The 19869-nt window shown below is 38.2% G+C and overlaps 1 protein-coding gene across 1 annotated transcript in view; it reads right to left on the minus strand.

Annotated features, from left to right (window-relative positions):
- LOC149284264 (choline transporter-like protein 1) overlaps positions 1-18572 on the minus strand; it is a 40424-nt gene extending 21852 nt beyond the window's left edge. The window contains exons 1-8 of the mRNA XM_089496958.1: positions 18556-18572; positions 18420-18467; positions 17587-17674; positions 10635-10777; positions 9730-9866; positions 7675-7768; positions 3575-3744; positions 723-812 (exon numbers count right to left, since the gene is read on the minus strand). Coding sequence (XP_089353084.1) covers positions 723-812; positions 3575-3744; positions 7675-7768; positions 9730-9866; positions 10635-10777; positions 17587-17674; positions 18420-18467; positions 18556-18572 — 787 coding nt within the window. The remainder of the gene's footprint in view (positions 1-722; positions 813-3574; positions 3745-7674; positions 7769-9729; positions 9867-10634; positions 10778-17586; positions 17675-18419; positions 18468-18555) is intronic.
- Between the last annotated feature and the right edge of the window lie 1297 nt (positions 18573-19869).

The following is a 19869-nucleotide window of genomic DNA, read 5'->3' on the forward strand; positions in this document are numbered from 1 at the left end:
TCAATTCAAAAGCAGCAGCAGTTCTCATGTGTGTTATAAATCCATGAAAGTATTTAAAGGTAATAATCATACAGGCAAATAAATAAATGCCTAATTAAAATTTAGTGCCTCTTCCAATAACGGCAATATGACCCGCTTCATAATCTGAACATTAAGTGTGACGGCATTAAGTTCACCTAACCTTGGCAGCAAGTAACTGAGAAACTGATTAATCCACTAGTAGACATAAAAGGAAATCCTGAAAGGATGTAATTTAATTTTAAATCCTGAGGTGTTGTGCTTTAACCACGTCAGTGGAGTTGGGTGAAGGTGCATATGCCATTGTAAGGTTCAGAGGAACACTTGATTGATGGCCCACAGTTATCCTTAACTCAATGTGGGTGATCAAGCTAGGAAGGATTTAGAGCAGGGGTGTCCAACCTCCGGCCCTCCAGCTGCTGCAGGACTACATCTCCCATAATTCTCTTTCAGCTAAGGGGCTGGCTGAGGAGTATGGGAAATGTAGTTCTGCAGCAGCTGGAGGGCCGCACGTTGGACACCCCTTATTTAGAGGTTGGATAATGAAAGCAATTAGGTTATTCTATGGAGGCTGACACACACAGGCTTCTTAGAATTGTCACTTTCTAACTCATCAATACATAGGAAATGTGAGAAACACTAAGCATTAACCACACCTAATGTATTATTTGATTTTGAAAGAATTAGTGATCTACTAAGCTTACCAAGTGACCCCAATATAACCAGTATAGTTAAGATCCACACAAGTATTCTGGAGATGTATCTGATTATGACCATCAGGATCATGGATAACACTGCAAAGAAAACCAAAGGAAAAATTCACGTTCATATATGGACGTAATGAAAATTTACACATGAAAAGTAGTCTTAATATATTTATCCATCATATTGCATCTCTCATAAAAAAATATATGTGACCCTGTGTATAGGTCTTGTTAATCTTTCCTTGTCTCCTCTCAGATATAAAGCGTGGGAGACATTTCATTCCAACCATCATAGGTTCACCATGATACGGGCATTCAAAAATACGGCAATACCTTCAAGCTTTCACAGCACTTTCATAATTCTAAAAAAAAAACATTATGAATTTATAAAGATGTTACATACTCCACAGCAATGTACAACGGGTACAAGAAAGACTAGATTGATCTTAATATTTATTAGACCGATTACAGCTTCACCGTGCACTGAACGTTGTCTGATGAACCATTTAAAGAAACGTCATATAGTTCTTTGTGTCAATAATTAAAAAGGGAAAATGTATTTTGCTTCACCAAAGCATTATTCTGCAATTTGGTGAATGGAACCTCCCAGCTCCAGGTCTACCACTTTTACACATAAGGGAGCAGTCTAAAATGAAGATAAAATAATACAATAATATATTCGAATAGTGAAGTATAACAGAAGCACAACATTTCTACATTGGATGGGTTAATTACGTTGGATGTGGTGAATATGCTTCTCGATGTGGTGAGCACAGCCGTTTTTGGACACTGTATTTATGGATCAAGTTTGGATGTCTGATATACTGTACAATGTGAGACAGGGCTACTTCTCAGTATTATAGATGGCAATCAGCTAACTGTTATAGGTGGCCTTTCTGTCAACTACTGTATTGATTTTACATCAAAGCTCCCTTTGTGAATGATGTGCGATGCTCGCAGACTGTGCAGTATACAAACATGAGAATAAATGACATGATTCTGAGAGATGTAATCAATCTACCACTACAATGCAACTAGGAAATGTTATTAAGTCTGTTCGTTAAAACAAGTCCTACATGTCTCTGTTTAAAAAAGGAAGGTTCAAGGGCATGTACGATATCCTTTAAAATCTACTTTTCCTAGTTATGGGTATATTTACTAAAAGTATGGTGACCATGTGTCTAATTACCAAGGGTAGGCTCTAAATCAAAGCAGTTGTCTTGTGTCCCAGGCAACCCTATATATATTTTCTTCTTCCAGTGTCCATGGGATACTGGAAATGCACTGCCAAATGAACACCTGAAAGACTTTGTGTAAATGTTGCTCATCCTTTTTCTTGAGCAAAATCAGTAACATTTGAAGATACGCTTTTCTAGGCTTTTTATTTTTTTATTTTTTCCCTTAATATTTGCCAAACTTAGAGTAACTGTTTTTGAGCTCCAACGTATAAATGTACAATTTATATTTCAGTCATATTAGAGAACAAGTAAGGGATTAAAGGTACCATAAGAGTAAAATAATTACTGCCTAAATATAGCTGTTTTGCACCAGTTGCTCTAGAATATAAAACATGGTTTAGTTAAGAATTAGGTTGCTTAATACTATTTAAAAGTCACAAATGTTCTCTGTTACGGGTCGGTTATTGATCTAGAAAAATAAAAAAATGCCATGTCCATTTAGCGTAAAGACACAAAAAATAAACTCAACCTATGTTCCTATGTATACGCTGGCACCTAGCAGCCTTACTTCATGAAATATACATCAAAGCCCACTGCTTTTGAAAAAGTCACTCCTGAGCGTTTTATGTGACAAGTAAAGCTTTAATGTCTCGGAAAAGGCTTCCATTAAGAACGCTGTAAGAAATACATTCCCTGCTTGATTGGGAACCTTTCAAATTCACTCAGGTAAATCGGGTAAAATCAGCTCAAGCAGGCAACAGCATACTAAATAAGGGACAGAACCATCTTTAAGTTACTAAAAACATTGGTATCGTAGGCTCTAGAAACAGCAAGGCTTAGAAGAAACAATCCGTCGGTTTTATGAATGGTGTGATTCTTGAAATTAATATTAATATCAATTATGCTGTAAAAAATGTAATGATTAAGCAAGACAGAAACATTTTGCAAAGATATGTGAGCTGCCTGAGACACAAATAGAATCTGACTCTGGCCAGTAGAACCCACATAATATCTGACCCTTGTCCAAGGACGCAGGTCATCATGCACATCTAAAGAACAACTAAAACGAGGAGTACGGGAACATTTTCTGGTTTGGTTCGATTCATGATGGCACACTATCTGCTGAGCCAAGCATAGAGCTTGACAAATAAAGAATAATATATAATGTGTTAATAATTATAGGGAAAACAGAGATGAGAAATAAAATGATATATAAAGGAATATGTGTCAATTTACATTTTTTTAAATCCATACACTGTACACATGTATTACTAGCAACCAATAATGCATAGGCTCCACACATGCAGAATGCAAGGCCTGATTTATTCTCATGCATGTTAATGATGCCGAGGTCTCATTAATCAATGGGAAAAGTGTTTATGGCTACATATCACAAGCACAACACATGTATAATAGTGTCCTTTAAAGATAAAAAAAAACAGAATGCCCACACCAGCCTCTATTAAAATTACACTATGTAACAAATAAAGAAAAGGTTACACATGAAGAATAATAATATATCAAAACATGTAGATACATTTCTGTAAAAAATATATATTATTGCATTAATATTTTGGAATATATAAATATAATCCCAGGTTATGGGGCATTGATGAGTTTAGTTGCCTGATACATTACTACACAATAAAGGCTAGTAATTAGAAAAACCGTTACCTAGTGATAACAAGCAAAGTCCCATTATAATTTCTTTGCTGGTCATTACTCCACTAATCAGCCTGTGTAGGACACTATTGTCACTGACAAAAGTGATCAGGGCTTCTGCAAACTTGGCATAGCAGGAAATGTTCACAGGAGCACAGCGATGGAAGAATGGAATAGGTGCACTGGTGACACAAGGAGAAAAAAAAACAAAAAAGGAAAAAAAATTACTCCTACCGAAATAGAAAATGGAAAAAAAATGTAACATCAACACACAAATGGAAAGGTGAATGGAAGCCACATTCCTGCCAGTACTACAGCTTAAGAGAGGATTGTGGGAAGTGTTATTCAACTTTTCCCAAAGCCATAATGAAGATGTCAAGGAAGTGGGACGGTGGTGGCAATGGCATAAAATGGTTGTGAAAGCCAAGACTAGCTAAACAGTACAGTGTATACATTTGAATGGCAGCCAAGTAGCCGCCAGTAAAGACAGATGAATGTAATAATCCCATCCGTCAGTTTTTTTTTTTGTACTAATACCACATCATCAGTTAAAATGCTAGATTGTTTTCAGTGCCTGCTTTTTCAAGCTTATTCTTTTGATTATTAATGTAACTTTGAAATTTCATAATTACGTTTATTTTTTTGGGGGAGGTATATTTTCATTATCTTTATTAACAAAAGTAAAAAGCCTGTCCCTCAGGCCTGCTCAGACACACACGTTTTCTTGGAAAAATTGTATTTATCCTGGTGGTACACATTTTTTTAATTTTTTTTTTACACGCACACACAAAATAATAAACCTTCCCAAAGGACATAGCTTGATAACCCCTGACTTACCTCGTCTTGAAATCCAGGCTGTTATTTTATTCATTTCCAAAATGTAATTAATTCTGACCCAAAAGTGGTCATTGTGGACCATTTTATACACAATTAAAAACAAGACAACTTGTTTAAAAGGAGAGAAACATATTGTTGTTCGTTTTACAATACAGGAAAAAAGGAGAACAAAAAAGGGTCCCGTGTAGGACGAGAGATCAAAGTCATCCACAACGTATAGAAAGCTACCATAGTTTGATGCATATAGATTATTATAGATATGTCAGATAATTGCCTGATCCTGAGGATCTTCACCAAACAGGAAAAGTAACTTAAAATAATGTAAACATTAAATACTTAGATGTTTCTGCAAGAGATCTACAGCATTCTTGCTAGACAACATACTAGACTTGTGCTCCAGGTAGGGGACGTGGCGAACATCGGCTTAGAAGTTCATTGGCAGCCCCTGTACTCTACAGAATGGTTTTCTCCACAGTTGCTTTTTAACAAGGACCCTGGGTTTAATTTCACAAATGCATACATAACATATACGTGGTTGACACTAAAAGGGTTAAGTACGTCTAGGCCAAAGACTAATGTAAGGTAAATTGCTCCTTAAATGGAGAGGAAGGGTTTTTTTGAGAAATACAATTTATCTTCATGGCAAATCTAACCTGCATATTCATAATTACAGTTTACGTTATGATAAATCCAAAATGTTCTCTCTTTAAACCCCCAAAACAGCTCATTACATATAGATATGTATGTGCACTGATCTCATAAATCCATGATGTGTCTTTGTTGTAAATTGTAAGCCGTTTGGTTTGGCATGGGAACTTGATTATGCCAAGTCAAGGTTTTAATGGATTTTTTTTAGCCAGGAGAAAGAAACATAGAATAGGCACAAAAGCTGAATATTTAAAAAACCTATTTTATAATTATGTACACTGTGTTTAACTTAAACTGGATAGAAGTCCCTTTAAAACAAATATAGTAATAACATTCACTTTGTAAGTGCCCAGCTAGAATACATTCCTGAATGGCCTTTCAATGCAGTATTGGGCGAGTTGATTTTGGCTTTGCCCAGATTCCATTGCCAAGAAAACATAGTGTCTCCTTCACTGGAACTTGTTCCTCTCCCTTACGACTATCTGTTGGTGTTCCTCAGAGCTCAGTTCTTGGGCCTCTACTCCTTTCTGGATTATCGCAACTCCCTATTAACTGGTCTCCCCCCCCCCCCTTCCGCGTTTCAGCACTTCAATCCATCCTCAACACTGCTGTTAGATTAATCTTTCTCTGTCACTGTTCCTCATTTGCTGATCTACTGAGCACTAAACAACTCCGCATCCCCTTTATCTCTACCCTCCTATCCAAATACACCCCTAACAGCTCTCTTCTACTATAATTACCTCTTCCCACTAGCGTATTCAGCTCTCTGAAAACCCACTTTTTTCAAAAAGCGTACAACCTTTTTTCCTAAAACACTCAGCCAGCATTCAAATCAAGCATCTAAACGACCAACAACCTCTACAGATAACCCTAACTCGGACAACTCACCCCCATCAAAGCAGTCCTTTCCTATTGTTTCACTTCCCCCTCCACCACTGACTAGATTGTAATTTCGCAAGAGCAGGGACCTCTTCTCTTTTTGTACCAGTTTGTTATTGTTTGTGATTTTAAAATATTCGACCAAGTCTGTTGTAACAGCGCTACGGAATCCGCTGGCGCCTTAAAAGATAAATGTAATGTAGATTCTATTATCTGTAAGAAAAGGAGCAATGGTTACATCACTAAATTCTACTAAAGACTACAAGAAAGGAATGTATCGATATAAAAAGGTGGCGCATTTATCCTATGCAGTTAAGTCATGTATACCACTCAACTTCACTAAATAAAGTGTGAGTTCTTCTAGTTACTTGGTTGCGTGTGTGATCTGTGCATTAAGATTTTCTTAGGTCTGCTCAATATATTACACATGAAGTTAAGTGTATTTTCTTCTAATTAATAATATTCAACGCATCCTTCATGTTTTCTACTGTGTTAGCTAAATACCACTTGGAGGCAAGCAAAGCAACAGAGTCGGGACTCTAGTTACCACTGAATAGAATGGGTGACAATGCTTTCAACAGCAAACTTGACACCTCCATAAACTTGCAGCGTGCATACTGATCTCAAATGGGTCAGCTTTAAAGAGGCTTCAACTAATACAGGCAAAGGTCCAGAGTCCGGTTTATCTATTTGTAACCACAATGCACCACCTACAAGCCTTTAACATAATACTCAAGGCATCCATAGCAACTAAGGCACTGTGCATCCCTCCAGCCCTAATCTTTACAATGTCAAAACATCAACAATCGTATTATATTTGTTTCAGCAGGAGCACAGCCATAGATTTGTGTCTAGAACTAGTCTGGCTTTCACTAAAGAGATGCTTACAGGCAAGGAGGGCACTGGGGAAGATGGCAATTAGAATTTTAAACACTGATGGGCACTTAAAGTCATTAGACATACACGGAATGCGCTAAAAAACATCTAATGGGCTACCCTATTGAGTGGTGGTGTCCTATTTTTTGAATGGATAAAATGAAATTATGATAAGGATAAAGTGGTCTGCACATCACTAGTTGCACTACAATGAGAATTACTCGTTATAGTACAGACTCACAATACAGTTAAACCAACAATAAAAATATTGAACCCACTACATACTCAACATTCACCACTGGATACTATACGGACAGAGGGACACAAAGCTAGATTTATAAGTGTACCACGGGGTGAAAACAGCAAAAATGTGTCAAACTGCAATGAAGAGTACCACCAGAAAGCACTCCAGTAGCATGGTCCATTTTGCTGCCAATGCCTTAAATATGAGCAGTAAACAGAAGCAAGTGTTGGGTTGGCTGATAGAAAAGAAACTGGGAAGATGTGGAAAACTAACTCCTACATACTCCTAAGATTAAGTCAATGACTTATTGTATTGCGTGAGCTAAAATAAAAACTGCAGAATATTTTAAGATTACACAGAGGAAAAGTACAGGAAAAAAACACTGAAGTAGTTTATTATTTTAACCCAAAATGGCCTTGTCTGGCTAGCTTTTGAATACATTGCAGGGTAATTTAATATGTTTATCTAGATCTGTTGCATAGTCAAGGTTATGTCAAGAATGTGGTTTACATGCAGGGCGATTATTAAGGATTGCACCATTTATTAAACATTAATCGAATGGCTTGTCCCTTAGATATTAGGGATGAATCCAGTGGGTCATTTTCAAAGCAGATATATTATACCTTACCTTGGAGGCACTGGAAGCTTGGGACACAAAGATTGCGCTCTCTCATCTGACGTGTACTGAGAGGGGCTAAGTGCATAATCACACAACGCTGACCCTGCAGAGAAACATTATCGTCATTAATCACAGACATCTTTTACAAAAACATCAAGATTTCCAAAAAAAGGACATTTTTATCAGTTATAATTAAGAATAAGCTACAAGAACCATCATCACATACATCAAGTTAATCAAATATTTTTAAATCTAAAATTAAACTTCCAAGATTGGTTAATAGCAATTACTAGTTCAACATTGGACCTCTAGATGCCAATGCGAAAATCTGGGATAAAACAAAACCCAAGAACAATAAACATAACTGTCACCGTTTCATCTAATTTTTCCAACAAAGTTCACTTGAAGATTGATATTCAAGTACCTTTAACAGATGTGTACCGGACAACGAACTTCAGCTAATTAACAGAAAAGGTAACTTTATAGTGATATGTAGTAACCATTTGTGGTGATAAGTGGAGTTTTTTTCCTTCTTTAATGAAAGCAACAGAATGTGTTTCCAGAATGTGTAGCCCTACACCCTTTTTTCAAATATGTATTCTCAATGGTCATACAGAGAAAAAACAAAAAGTGGGTCGAAAATACGGTTTTATCAAAATCATATTGCAGTGTGCTTTAATTATTAATGCATATATGCTAGATGGTAATAATCAGGTATCAAATCAAAAGTATTCAAAACCGTGAATGGTATAAAAATAACAAAAATTATCATAAACATGTTAATTAGTGTTACATCTACATACCCATCACTTTGCATATTCTGCACACCATGGAAAACTAAATGGGGCTTAATTAGAAAGAACATATTGCCCTCCCATAGCCAATAAAGGTATCGACTGCACCAAATTTGCTCCTATTCAAAGATAAAATGGCTTTAACTTTTGTTTATGACCTCCATAAAGAGCATAATAAAACACATCCTTTGTAGGTATAATTTCAGTTTATACGCGAAGACAATCTTATTATGGGTCGTCCGTGCAGAGGGAGAACCGCAACGGGTTTTATGCCCCCGCGCCATGGAGATTAATATATAAATGCATTTAATACTGCTGTAAATATACATTAGGACTTGGAGAAATGAAGGCGAAATACCCTCAAGGTGAATGCTGACCTCACAATCAACTTGTTCCTGCAGGTACATAATAGACATTTTTGTCAACGGTACTAGTTTTTCTTTCCCCCCCCCCAACAGAGAAAAAAGTAAAGAATGAAACATTTTGATTTTTATTATTGATGTTGTAACTTATTTTACATCGCAACTATACGAAGATATGGCAGCAAAACAAGAGCTTGCTTTATTCATGCGCCTAAACGAAAAATATGGTTGTGATGTTTGAGACAAGAACATCAGCACTTAAATGCTTAAGGAGGGATCTAAAAGCACCGGGTTTACAGAAAACATAAAATTGTAATATGTACAATGGAGTTTCTACCCGCCTGCAACAGCAGCTTCACAGGAGAAGCCATCACAACTGGATACAAATGCATTCTGTGCTATTATTAAATATTTTAAAAGATCCTGAAGGCTAAATGGTTTTAATGACAAAGCAAAAAAATAAACCTTGGTAGAGCACTGTGAACGATTGCTAATGATCATGGTCACGTATAAGATATAAATGGTTTACAACGATCATGGTCATTTATAAGATTTAAATGGTTTACAACGATCATGGCCATTTATAAGATTTAAAGGGTATACAACGATCATGGCCGTTTATAAGATTTAAAGGGTATACAATTAATACCAGTCTGGGTTTACTTGTTGCCAAAAGTATTTGTACAAAGGCTTATGTTATTTTATTTTTTATTTAATTACAAAAAAACACAAGTGTTTAAATGCCTGAAACAGTACACGTATATATCAAGTAGCTCATCATGCCCAAGTATTATTATATGACAGGTGCTACTTTATCATAATAGCTTGAGACGCCATACATTCTGTAGGAATAATGCTCGAGCCATTTTACAGATCAAGGCACAAGGTCTTTGACGCAATGTTCTCACCGTTGGTCTCTGCAAATTTCTTTACATCGCTCAGGGTTTTGAGCTCTTCACGCGGGCACTCGGAGACACACAGAGCTATAGACTTGATCTTTCGGTTTACCAAATCCAGTTTGCAGGGATCCAAGAAAAACACATACCTAGAAGTGAAAAGAAGCAGAGATGAAGGCATTGACGGGGATGGAATTTGGTCAAGGATTATATGCCACCACACATACAATGTGTACCAGAAGATGCCATGTTTTTTTCCAGGCTAGGTGTATTCACAAAATAGAGTATTAACAGGAGCGTCTGAGGAAGAATTGTATTACAGTTCCTTAACTTGACCACACATGTTGAACGTCCAACCACGGTGAGCTTCTCCTAGACAGCTTGGCCGGCCCTGTAGTCGAATCTGTGAGATTTTTTTCAACGTCCCCTCTCCCATTGAATTATGCATTGTATGGGACCAGCTCATCCCTTCACATTGGAGAAACCTACTAGTGTTGGCCCTTCACAACGAATAGTGAAGTGAAAGAGTTAAAACCCCCACTAAGTTCTTAGAGACTGGAGACCATTGGTGTAAGAGTAGAACTAGTTTGTACATTATAAATGACCATTAAATACGGTGAAAATAGACGTACACTGAAGCCTGAAAAAGAAGAAGATGCCATCTAGAATTTTACAAAGCTCTCTCTTAAGTAAAAGAAGCATTTTGTTTTAATAATGCATTCTGTGTTTTTGAGACTCCACAAAGGGCCTCAAACCACATTAGCTGTTCAGACTCTTATAAATCAAGGTGTAAAATAACAGGCTGCCTCAGCTATTATCTGCTAGGGAAAAAACGGTTCACGGAACCGCAGAAATTTCTATTTCATAGAAGACAATTGTATATATCCAAAGCATATGTGCCTTCTTATCATACTTACTTGCGATTTGTGTGGTCCATGCCGCTGTTTAAAACCCCTTCCACCTTGGCATTCTTCTGCCCGCATATGTTTCCATAGTTGTCATAGCCATACACTAGCCTCGAGGCCGCTCCAGTTGCGATTGAGAACCCACATATAAACCCCTAAAAAAACAAACAAAAAAAACCCCACAATCACCATATGCCATTAGTACGCCTGCTCCTGGAGACTACAGGAAAAAACCCAAAACTTAACGTTCTGATGGTGTTTTGGAGGAACAGGAGGACAGTTTTGTACAAAGCAGAACTCTCTTCCTTTCAGAGCAATAAAAATAAATGGGTCCGTTTTTATGAACTCATTTGACTGAAATGTGTTGCACATCATTTTTATGACTATGCTTTATGGTTTTACAATTGAAAACTGATTTTGCATGCGTATGAAAATGAACTCCGTGTTATGGCACCTGAATGGCTAATCATTTTTTGCATTTATTTATTTAATTTATTTAAACACCAAAGTTTATTTCCTCAAAAGAAGCTTGTGGCTAAAGAACTACAGATCCTGGCAGATTGTCATTGATTAGAACGCGGCAGCTTCAGGACAGGAAATTGTTGACATTATGCTACTTGAGACATACTGAGGCACAAAGTCCAACTTCCCTGACATAAACATAATTCCTCCAAAAAGCAACTTTTTTAATGAAGGAATTTAGTTGTGCTAAATTTGTGGCAGATTCTTAACCCCCACCCCCCCCGTCACATGAAAAGATATAATAAAATAAATGTGAGGGGTGTCCTCATTTTTGTGAGATACTGTATATACACATACACACACAGTGTATATATGTATATATATATACACACATACATACACACACACACACACACACACAATGCTGCATTATGTAGCATGAGTTGTAACACCACCTTTGAAAGCAGATTTTGTGTTTCTGTAGGACTTGTCCATTAGGAGGAGCCATAGTTTTCAAACTCCAGTTTCCATCTTAATAAGTAAATGTGTACCCCGAGATACTTTTAAATGAAACAACGTAACACACAAGAAGTACTGTATACTGCTCTTGAAATTATTTCTCCTGCTGTCCTTGTGAAGGATCCACACTGAGAATGGGTTTTGACATTTTACGAGTGTTTCTTCTTTTGAAGTCTAACAGATAAATTCCCTGGGTGGCATTCATTATTCTGCTGGCATTGCAGAAAAAAAAAAAATGTGTTGCGTGGCATAAAATGAATTTGCACATTTAAAAGCTACCGTTATAGAACTGGTTCAAAATTTAATGGAGTAAAATTACATATTCTAGATATTATTTGGTTCCCAAAGTACATGTCTCAAGGGTACATAGCTGTCAAGGTCAATCTAGCGATAGAAACAGAAATAGTGAGCGGGGGATCTTCTAAACAATCTGCAAATGTTCAGCAAAATTATTATATATATATATATATATGTGTTAATATGTATAGCTTTACTAAGGTTTTACATCAACCCGAGAAGGCTGAGCCGAGCTGGAAAGCTCCTGCCTTGAGTGGAAGCTCAACTGTATGAGAAGGTAAAAGAATTAGAACCCTTTTTATTTTTTCACTTTTACCTGGGGCCTTTATGAATAACTTCTGAATAATAAATACCCTATAATGTGGTAAAATGAGAAAAATGCCATGATCAGAATAAATGAGGTTGAAATGCTTAGCCCAGTATAAATAAATAAAATGAATAATTGCGATTAAAAAAAAAAAAAAAAAATTAAACTGCCTGCAAAGCGAGTTTTAGCAAAAAAAATTTAATTACATTTAAAAAAACAAAAAACAAACAGTATTTCTGTACAAAATAAAAAAAAGATGCCTTTCAGCACAAAAGAGGGTCCATGTCTGCATACATATAAGCAATTTTAATATGTACATGTGCAAACTGCGAAAGGTGAGCAAACAAACATATTAATAAAATATATTACAAACTGCTACATCTACCAAAACAGAAACTTGCAGGAAAATCCCTCATCATCCTGCCTTACTAACCTTTTAAGCCAAATGAAAATAGCAAGGAGGGCGCTTTGGCGAGCTGAGAACTTATCAGGGAAAAACAGGCTGGCAGATATAAAGAAACATCGATAATTGATCTTGTCTTCAATTGAAGCCTGGCTGTGCTTACGCAGGGTTGTGTTACAAAGCTCCCTCTAATTCCCAGCAACAGAGAGAGAGAGAGAGAGATATGAAGTCGCATAGAACTGGTGTTTCACATTACATTTATTACAACACCATGAAACAGTTAAAGGAAAATAGAGCTGGACACATGCAAGAGAAAGAAAATATTAGGACCTTGCTAGAACTTTTTGGACATATATATATATATTCATAGATATCAACAGAAAAATAGCACAAAAATGATGTCCCAAGAATAACAATTTATGAGCTATAACTAGCTTCTGGTATCTTTCCAGCCACGCCAAAAGACCAATGGGAGAAATCATTGAAAGCCAACTCAAGACGGTCCCTACTGCTGTTCTACATAGGCTTGAACCCCCTCAGCCAGCTAATCACAAGGACTGGATACAGGTACAAGTTCAAGAGTGGAAGCCACCTCCTCTATATGTATTACACTGTATGCCAAGAGCGAACAAAATATTGACTAGCTGATCTACTGGACAAGGATTAACAGAGAAGACACTGGGATGTCATTGGAGAAGTGCAGCCGGATTATAGTAAAAAGAGGGAAGATACTCAAGACCAATGGTGTGAAATTTCAGCAGCGTACACAACAGACATACCAGACCAGGTAGGAAGGCAGCAACATCCAAATACCACCAAAAGATAAGGGAGATCCTTAAGAGCCAACTCAATGGGAAGAACAAGATTCATGCCATCAACACATATGACCAGTCATCAGCTACCCTGCAGTCATAATGTGCTGGCCAAAGCAGGACATGGAGGCTGCCAATGTGAGGAACAGCTGCGCAGAATATAAACTAAATCCTCCCAGGTCCAAATAGGATATTCCACAGAAGGTTGTGGAGAATAACAAGGCTAAGATCCTGCAGGACTTCCAGATCCAGATGGACAATCAGGTACTGGCAAATCAACTCAACATTGCGGTAGTACAAAAGGACCAGAAGACGTTGGTAGTGACAGATGTAGCAGTGCAAAGTGACAGTAATGCCAGGAAGAAGTATGAAAAGCTGGAGACCTACCAGGGCCTGAAAGAAGTACTAGAGAAGATGTGGAGAGTGGAGACCAAAGTGGTCCCAGTGGTCATAGGAGCACTCAGGGCAGTGACTCCTAAGCTGGAAGAGTGGTTCCAACAGATCCCAGCAATAACACCAGAACACTCTGAGAAGGGGATGGATATATACACATTATATATATATACATATATATACACACATATATATATATATATATATACACACATACACACACACAAATGCTCTGAAAAATACCCCTCATCTTCTAATCGGGGTCGTCTTCTAATCAGACCTCAAATAAAGGTCTGATTATGAGACTAAGATCCAGATCCCCCGCACCGCTGCAGGGGACCTGGATCCTCCTGCCCCCCCCCCCCCACACACTTACCGGTGCTTCCTGCTGTATTGCCGGGGCAGCGGGTTGACGTCTACGCGATCCGCGTAGACAACGTCCGCTGCAGACGGAAGGAGGTGTGGCTAGCAGCGGGGGGTTGTCTGCGTCCGTCGCGGATACCTTTCCCGACTGTCAGAGATCAGAGTTCCCCGCACCGGTGCCAATACAGCAAATGGACAATATCTTTCTTTCTTTGGTGTGTGTGTGTGTGTATATATATGCCACCGTGCCCCATGATATGCCTTTTGACCCCCTATGCGCCACTCTGCCTCCAGAATTGCCCTATACCCCTATAGGCTATAGATTATTCTTCTGATATGTGCATTTGCATCACCTGTCTAAGGCTTTACTTCATAAGCTCTCAAGCAGTAGACAGCAGCTTAAGTGGCAGCTTCAGGGTTTAAATACAGAAGTCCTCAAGTATTTATTCACCGTCTGCTAGCGGCTTCAACATATCTTGTGATCTGGTAGATTTGTAGGAATTTACGGTGTGGGCCTTAGAAAGCATAGGGGAAAAAGGTCTTGCAGGATTTGTGTAAGTAGGGATGTTTTTACCTGATGATGTAAAAAGGGAATATAACACGGTTTACTATTCAATAGTCCTTTAGGGTTTAGGATAATGCCCTATACTTTATCACATCCATTGGTGAAGCAGCTGACGCTGAGATCAAAACTAGGAGAGTTGAGCTGCGTCAATGCATTTAAATAAATAGTTTCTTCTAAAATACGACAGCACACACATATGATTTCATTTATCATCAGCTCTCATTATTTCAGCATTTCTTTGTTACTCTATCAACATTTGCCTCCATACGCTTGCACATTATAGCCTTTGGACAACTACTATTGCATAGTGGCTTTGGTTTGGTCAGGACAGTCTTGACATCAGGACTTGCATCCCCTTGGTGGATCCTCCCAATCAATATTTCAACAGCTTGGAATCCTAACCATTACCTGTGGGCTTAGAAGGAGCATTGCATGACACAACAGCACAAGTACCTGGGGTTACTAGCATTTAAACCCTAACAGAGAAGGACAGGACATTGGAAAGTATGCTTTGTACCATACTTTCAGGAACCTGTATCATTATTAGTCAACACTCCTTAGTCCATCCTCTACATACAGAGAATTTCTATTTGTTTTTTTATTGAAACACACACACATATATATATATACATATACACAGAAACACACTTCGATGAGAATAGAGTATTGCCTCATTGTTCAGTGTGTACAGAATCTGGGATGCAGCCCTCCAAATTAGTTTTTTTGTTGTTGTCAAAACATGTTAACACGCTAACTTGTACATAAAAAGAATAACACCGAGACAGCTAATTACTTGTCTTCTGAGCCGAAAACAGAAACAAAATCTGAAAGCTCTACATGCTGCCCAGCAGTATTTGGCACGCTAATTATAATTTCAAGATCGCCAAAAAAAACAAAAAAAACAGAAATTACAAAGCTTTGTTGGTTTATATTGCTTTGTTTTCAGGCAACAACAAGAGAAGAGGACAGGTAACTGAACCGGATGCACAAATATCATTAAATCAGAGCACGGATATGTGATCCGGAGAACTTGCACATGTACCCTGTTTTAGAATCGCACTGCACTTTCAGACAGTGCCTAGTGGGATGGAGTGATCTCAAGCAGTGTTCCCTCTAAGCTGTGCGCGCACACATAACTTTTGGAGGGAGCGCGCACGTTCTAACATTGTGCGCACAGTACCTAACAGGGAGCTGGGGGGGCGGGCAGTCCGTCCAGGGTGATGCTGGCACTCCTCCAGATACGGACATTAATGTCCGCCGCTGGAGGAGCAAGCTCGGTTGGGGAGATCAAAAATCTCACCCCAACCGGCTTAAAATCAATCAAAGGAGCAGGAGGTCTGTTAATACAGACCTCCGATCCTGCTCCCTTGCTATGCGCGCAGCAACTGATGCTGTGTGTCGGAATTTGATGTCAGATCCCGGCACACAGCACTGAAGCCACGCCCACCTTCTTTACTGCACCGGAAGGACAGGACACAGAAGAAGAAGAAGAGTCAAGTGGAAGAACGAAGAGGAGGAAGAAAAGTAACTAACAGAGGAAAGGTAGGAAAACATTAAGTGAGAGTGGATTAGTAAGTGTGTGAGAGTGATGGGTGTTATGCTGTAGTTTATGCTGAATGTTTGTGAATGAGTGTGTGTGTGTGTGTGTGATAGCATGGATGTGTAAGGGGGGGGGTAGCATGGCATAGGGAGGCTGTAATCACATTAATATGATGCCCAGGTTCCAGCATGTTCTGGCTGCCTGAGCATCATAGGAGTGTGATTGCTGTTAGCAAATATATATATATATATCATATTGTTGTTGGGGGTTTTTGTCCAATTTTGGTGTGTTATTTTTAATAAAGTGATTGCTGAATTGTCGGTCCAGAATTTTCATTTCGGTGCATCCCTGTATACTAAGCCAGACACTGAAGCAGTAGGCCTACACCACATCAATGTTTGGCTTAGTATATAGTGATAGGGGTTATGCTACATTATTGGCAATGTCTGGCTCAATGTATAGTGATAGGTGTTGTGCTGTGCCTCAGTATATAGTGATAGGTGTTATGCTGTACCACCGTCAATGTCTGCCTCAGTATATAGTGATAGGTGTTATGCTGCACCCCAGTCAATGTGTGCCTCAGTATATAGTGATAGGTGTTATGCTGTACCACCGTCAATGTCTGCATCAGTATATAGTGATAGGTGTTATGCTGTACCCCAGTCAATGTGTGCCTCAGTATATAGTGATAGGTGTTATGCTGTACCCCTGTCAATGGTATGCAGTTTTTCCCAATAAAAAATAAATAATAATATATATATATATATTGATCCTTTATGCAGCCCGGAGCCCCCGCTCATAATTAATTTTTGCGGTGAGAATTTTACCTTTAGAATAGACCATGGAGTCAAAAGGGTTGGAAATATATAGCTCCACCCCCTTGCAATGTGATTTTTTTTTTTCAGCTCCACCAACTTTATATGGACTGTAGAAGCATATTGTGCGCACAAAATTTTGGCTCTGGGAAAAATTTTGCACAACAGAAATTTTCTGCGCACATCACACAAGAAAAATTAGAGGGAACATTGATCTCAAGTCTCAGGGTATAGTCGACTTCTAATAGAGGGTCCACATTTCAGAAGGGCAATAATGTACAGTATTCAAGACTGTGTGTATTAACCGGGTGAAACAACTAGTGGAGGGAACAGTGATCAACATGGGTCAGTGGTGGTGAAATACATTTGCAAGCATGCAAGGGTACATGCAAATGAAGTATGTATAGGACAAGAACACACATCAGAAATCATCTCGCAGAGAAAGCTAGGGTTCCGTCACATTTACAAAAAGAAACCTTTTTACTCACCATCCCAACACAGAAAAGAATGAACAGCAACAACCAGGGGATATCAGTGCAGCTGTGTTCTTCCAGTGGCCTCCAGTCTCTCTTAGAGCTCTAGAAATTGATATACACAGCAAGTGAGACAATGAATACTGAATAATACTTCTGCATATTAACCTACATCTCTGCCAGGTGAGGCTCCCTCTGGCAGACACACAGCATATTGTTCTGTCTGCTTCAATACTAAACATGCTTAAAATTACTTAAATAATATTCAACTCTCTAAATTCATATATAGATCTGGGGAGTGTCACTACACGTTGGAACGTAATGCTATTTTACTAAAATATCTAAGACTGGTCAACAGATCTGGAACATTCAAAGACCCCCATCAAGATTGAAACGCATCTTAAAAACCCTGTCATAATAAACAGCGAAATGTATTAACACTTGCAATTTTCAATTGTATTCTCATAAATCATAAAATCACACACAAGTGTATGTTAAATGTGTCTTTAAAGAAAATTAAATGATAGAGGAGTCCTGCAAAAGGACCGTTTGTCGCAATAATTAGGGAGTATAAAATATGTAAAACATAATTCCAAGTTTTATAATCAAAGGTTTTTCACTTATGGTTCATGGTTCATACCTGTTAAAAAAGGTATTCATTACTAAAAGTATTAATTATTGACAGTTACTTTAAATATAAATTCAGTTGGGATGGCTTAAAACCCCGCCCACAATGACATCTATCACAGCTAGCCTAGTGCTACATCATCAGCTTTGTGATGTCATCAGAAGCTAGTGTGTTTACCAGCTGACATAGGTAGACCAGTGATTTGCTCTGAGGAGCAGGCGATTGTGAAGATGTGGAATACAGAGTTTGACACCCCGCTGTTCTCTCTCTTTGCGTTTGTATGCGTTTGCATTACCATTATATATTGCATTATATCCATCTTTGCACCAGAAAAAGAAGATGAAGCTCATAGTGACATCTTTTCTCTGGCCATCAAGAATTATGTTTCTAATATTCATAATTCATTGCTGCAAATGGAAAATGACCACAGGGCTGCCCTGTCCCATCTGCAAAAAAGAATATCGGCTCTGGAACACAGAATGACATCTGGAGGTGACACTAATGAACATCAGTGTCCAAAATCAGGAAAGGATTCCAGAAGCGCACCTACCAAACATGTTTTTCCTCAGGAAGATGAGATCAAGAAACTCAAGGCAGTGATTTTGGATCAGAACAAGGAGAAGGAGGTATTAGAACATTCCCTGGAGGAGATGAGAGAAAGACTGTTCCATCTGGAGGAAAACATGGATTCTAAAGATAACATCATACAAACCCTGACAGACAAACTTCACCGGACGGAAGAAGCTTCTTCAGGGCTGCGTAAGATGGTGAGCAGTCTTAATTTTGAGCTCTCCAACACTGCAAAGGATGCAGACTTTTTGGGTGAAGCCAACACTCAACTAAATGGCCAGTTACTTCGCTGCAGACAGGAGATTCAGGATCTCACTGTCAAGCTGGAAGATTATGAGGATGCCTTTAAAACCATGGAGGTTGAACGTGAAACATTAATTGTTTGTGATGGACAAGTCATGGGGGGAGCTACTCCAAAAATGGAAACTACTAAAATGAAAGTCATTGTGACCGAAATAAGACACACAAAGTGAAAGACCAATGGAGTGCACTGTGAACCTCTGACTGATGAAGTGGTTGATCTTGGGCATCAGTTTATCATATAGAAAGACCTCACCCACAACAAGACATTGCAGTCTCAACACCTAATCTGCAAACATCAGCTTTTTGATGGACTGTCTTTAATCATTGTAAATAAAGCTTAGAAATAGAGCATTTTGTATTTGTAGTTATTTATATTTTACAATAAGTCAAGTAAGAGTTTTTATTAACCCCTTAAGGACCAGGCTGCTTTTATTTTTGTACCCTTTGGGATCAAGGCTGTTTTTACACTTTTGCTGCGCTTGTGTTTAGCGGTTATTTTGTCCTCTATCATTTAGTGATATATTGTTGTTTTCAGGACAAGAAGGGCTTTCTTCAGATACCATTTAGAGATAACAGATATAAATTTTTTATCATTTCATCTAATTTCATATAAAAAAAAACCAATAAAATGATGAAAAATCTTTAGAGTTTACTGTTTGTCCTGAGTTTAGAACATTTTTTTGCAAGTTATTGGGCATAAGTACAAGTAGCATTTTGCTATTTCAAAACCATTTTTTTTATATTTGGTCATTCTGTCCCCCCTGTGCGATTTGGAATATCTTTGAAGCTGGGCAATA

This window comes from Sceloporus occidentalis, unplaced genomic scaffold (assembly GCF_023333645.1).
Source record: "Sceloporus occidentalis isolate IW3139 unplaced genomic scaffold, rSceOcc1.0.p SCAF_96, whole genome shotgun sequence".
Taxonomy (NCBI): Eukaryota; Metazoa; Chordata; class Lepidosauria; order Squamata; family Phrynosomatidae; genus Sceloporus; species Sceloporus occidentalis.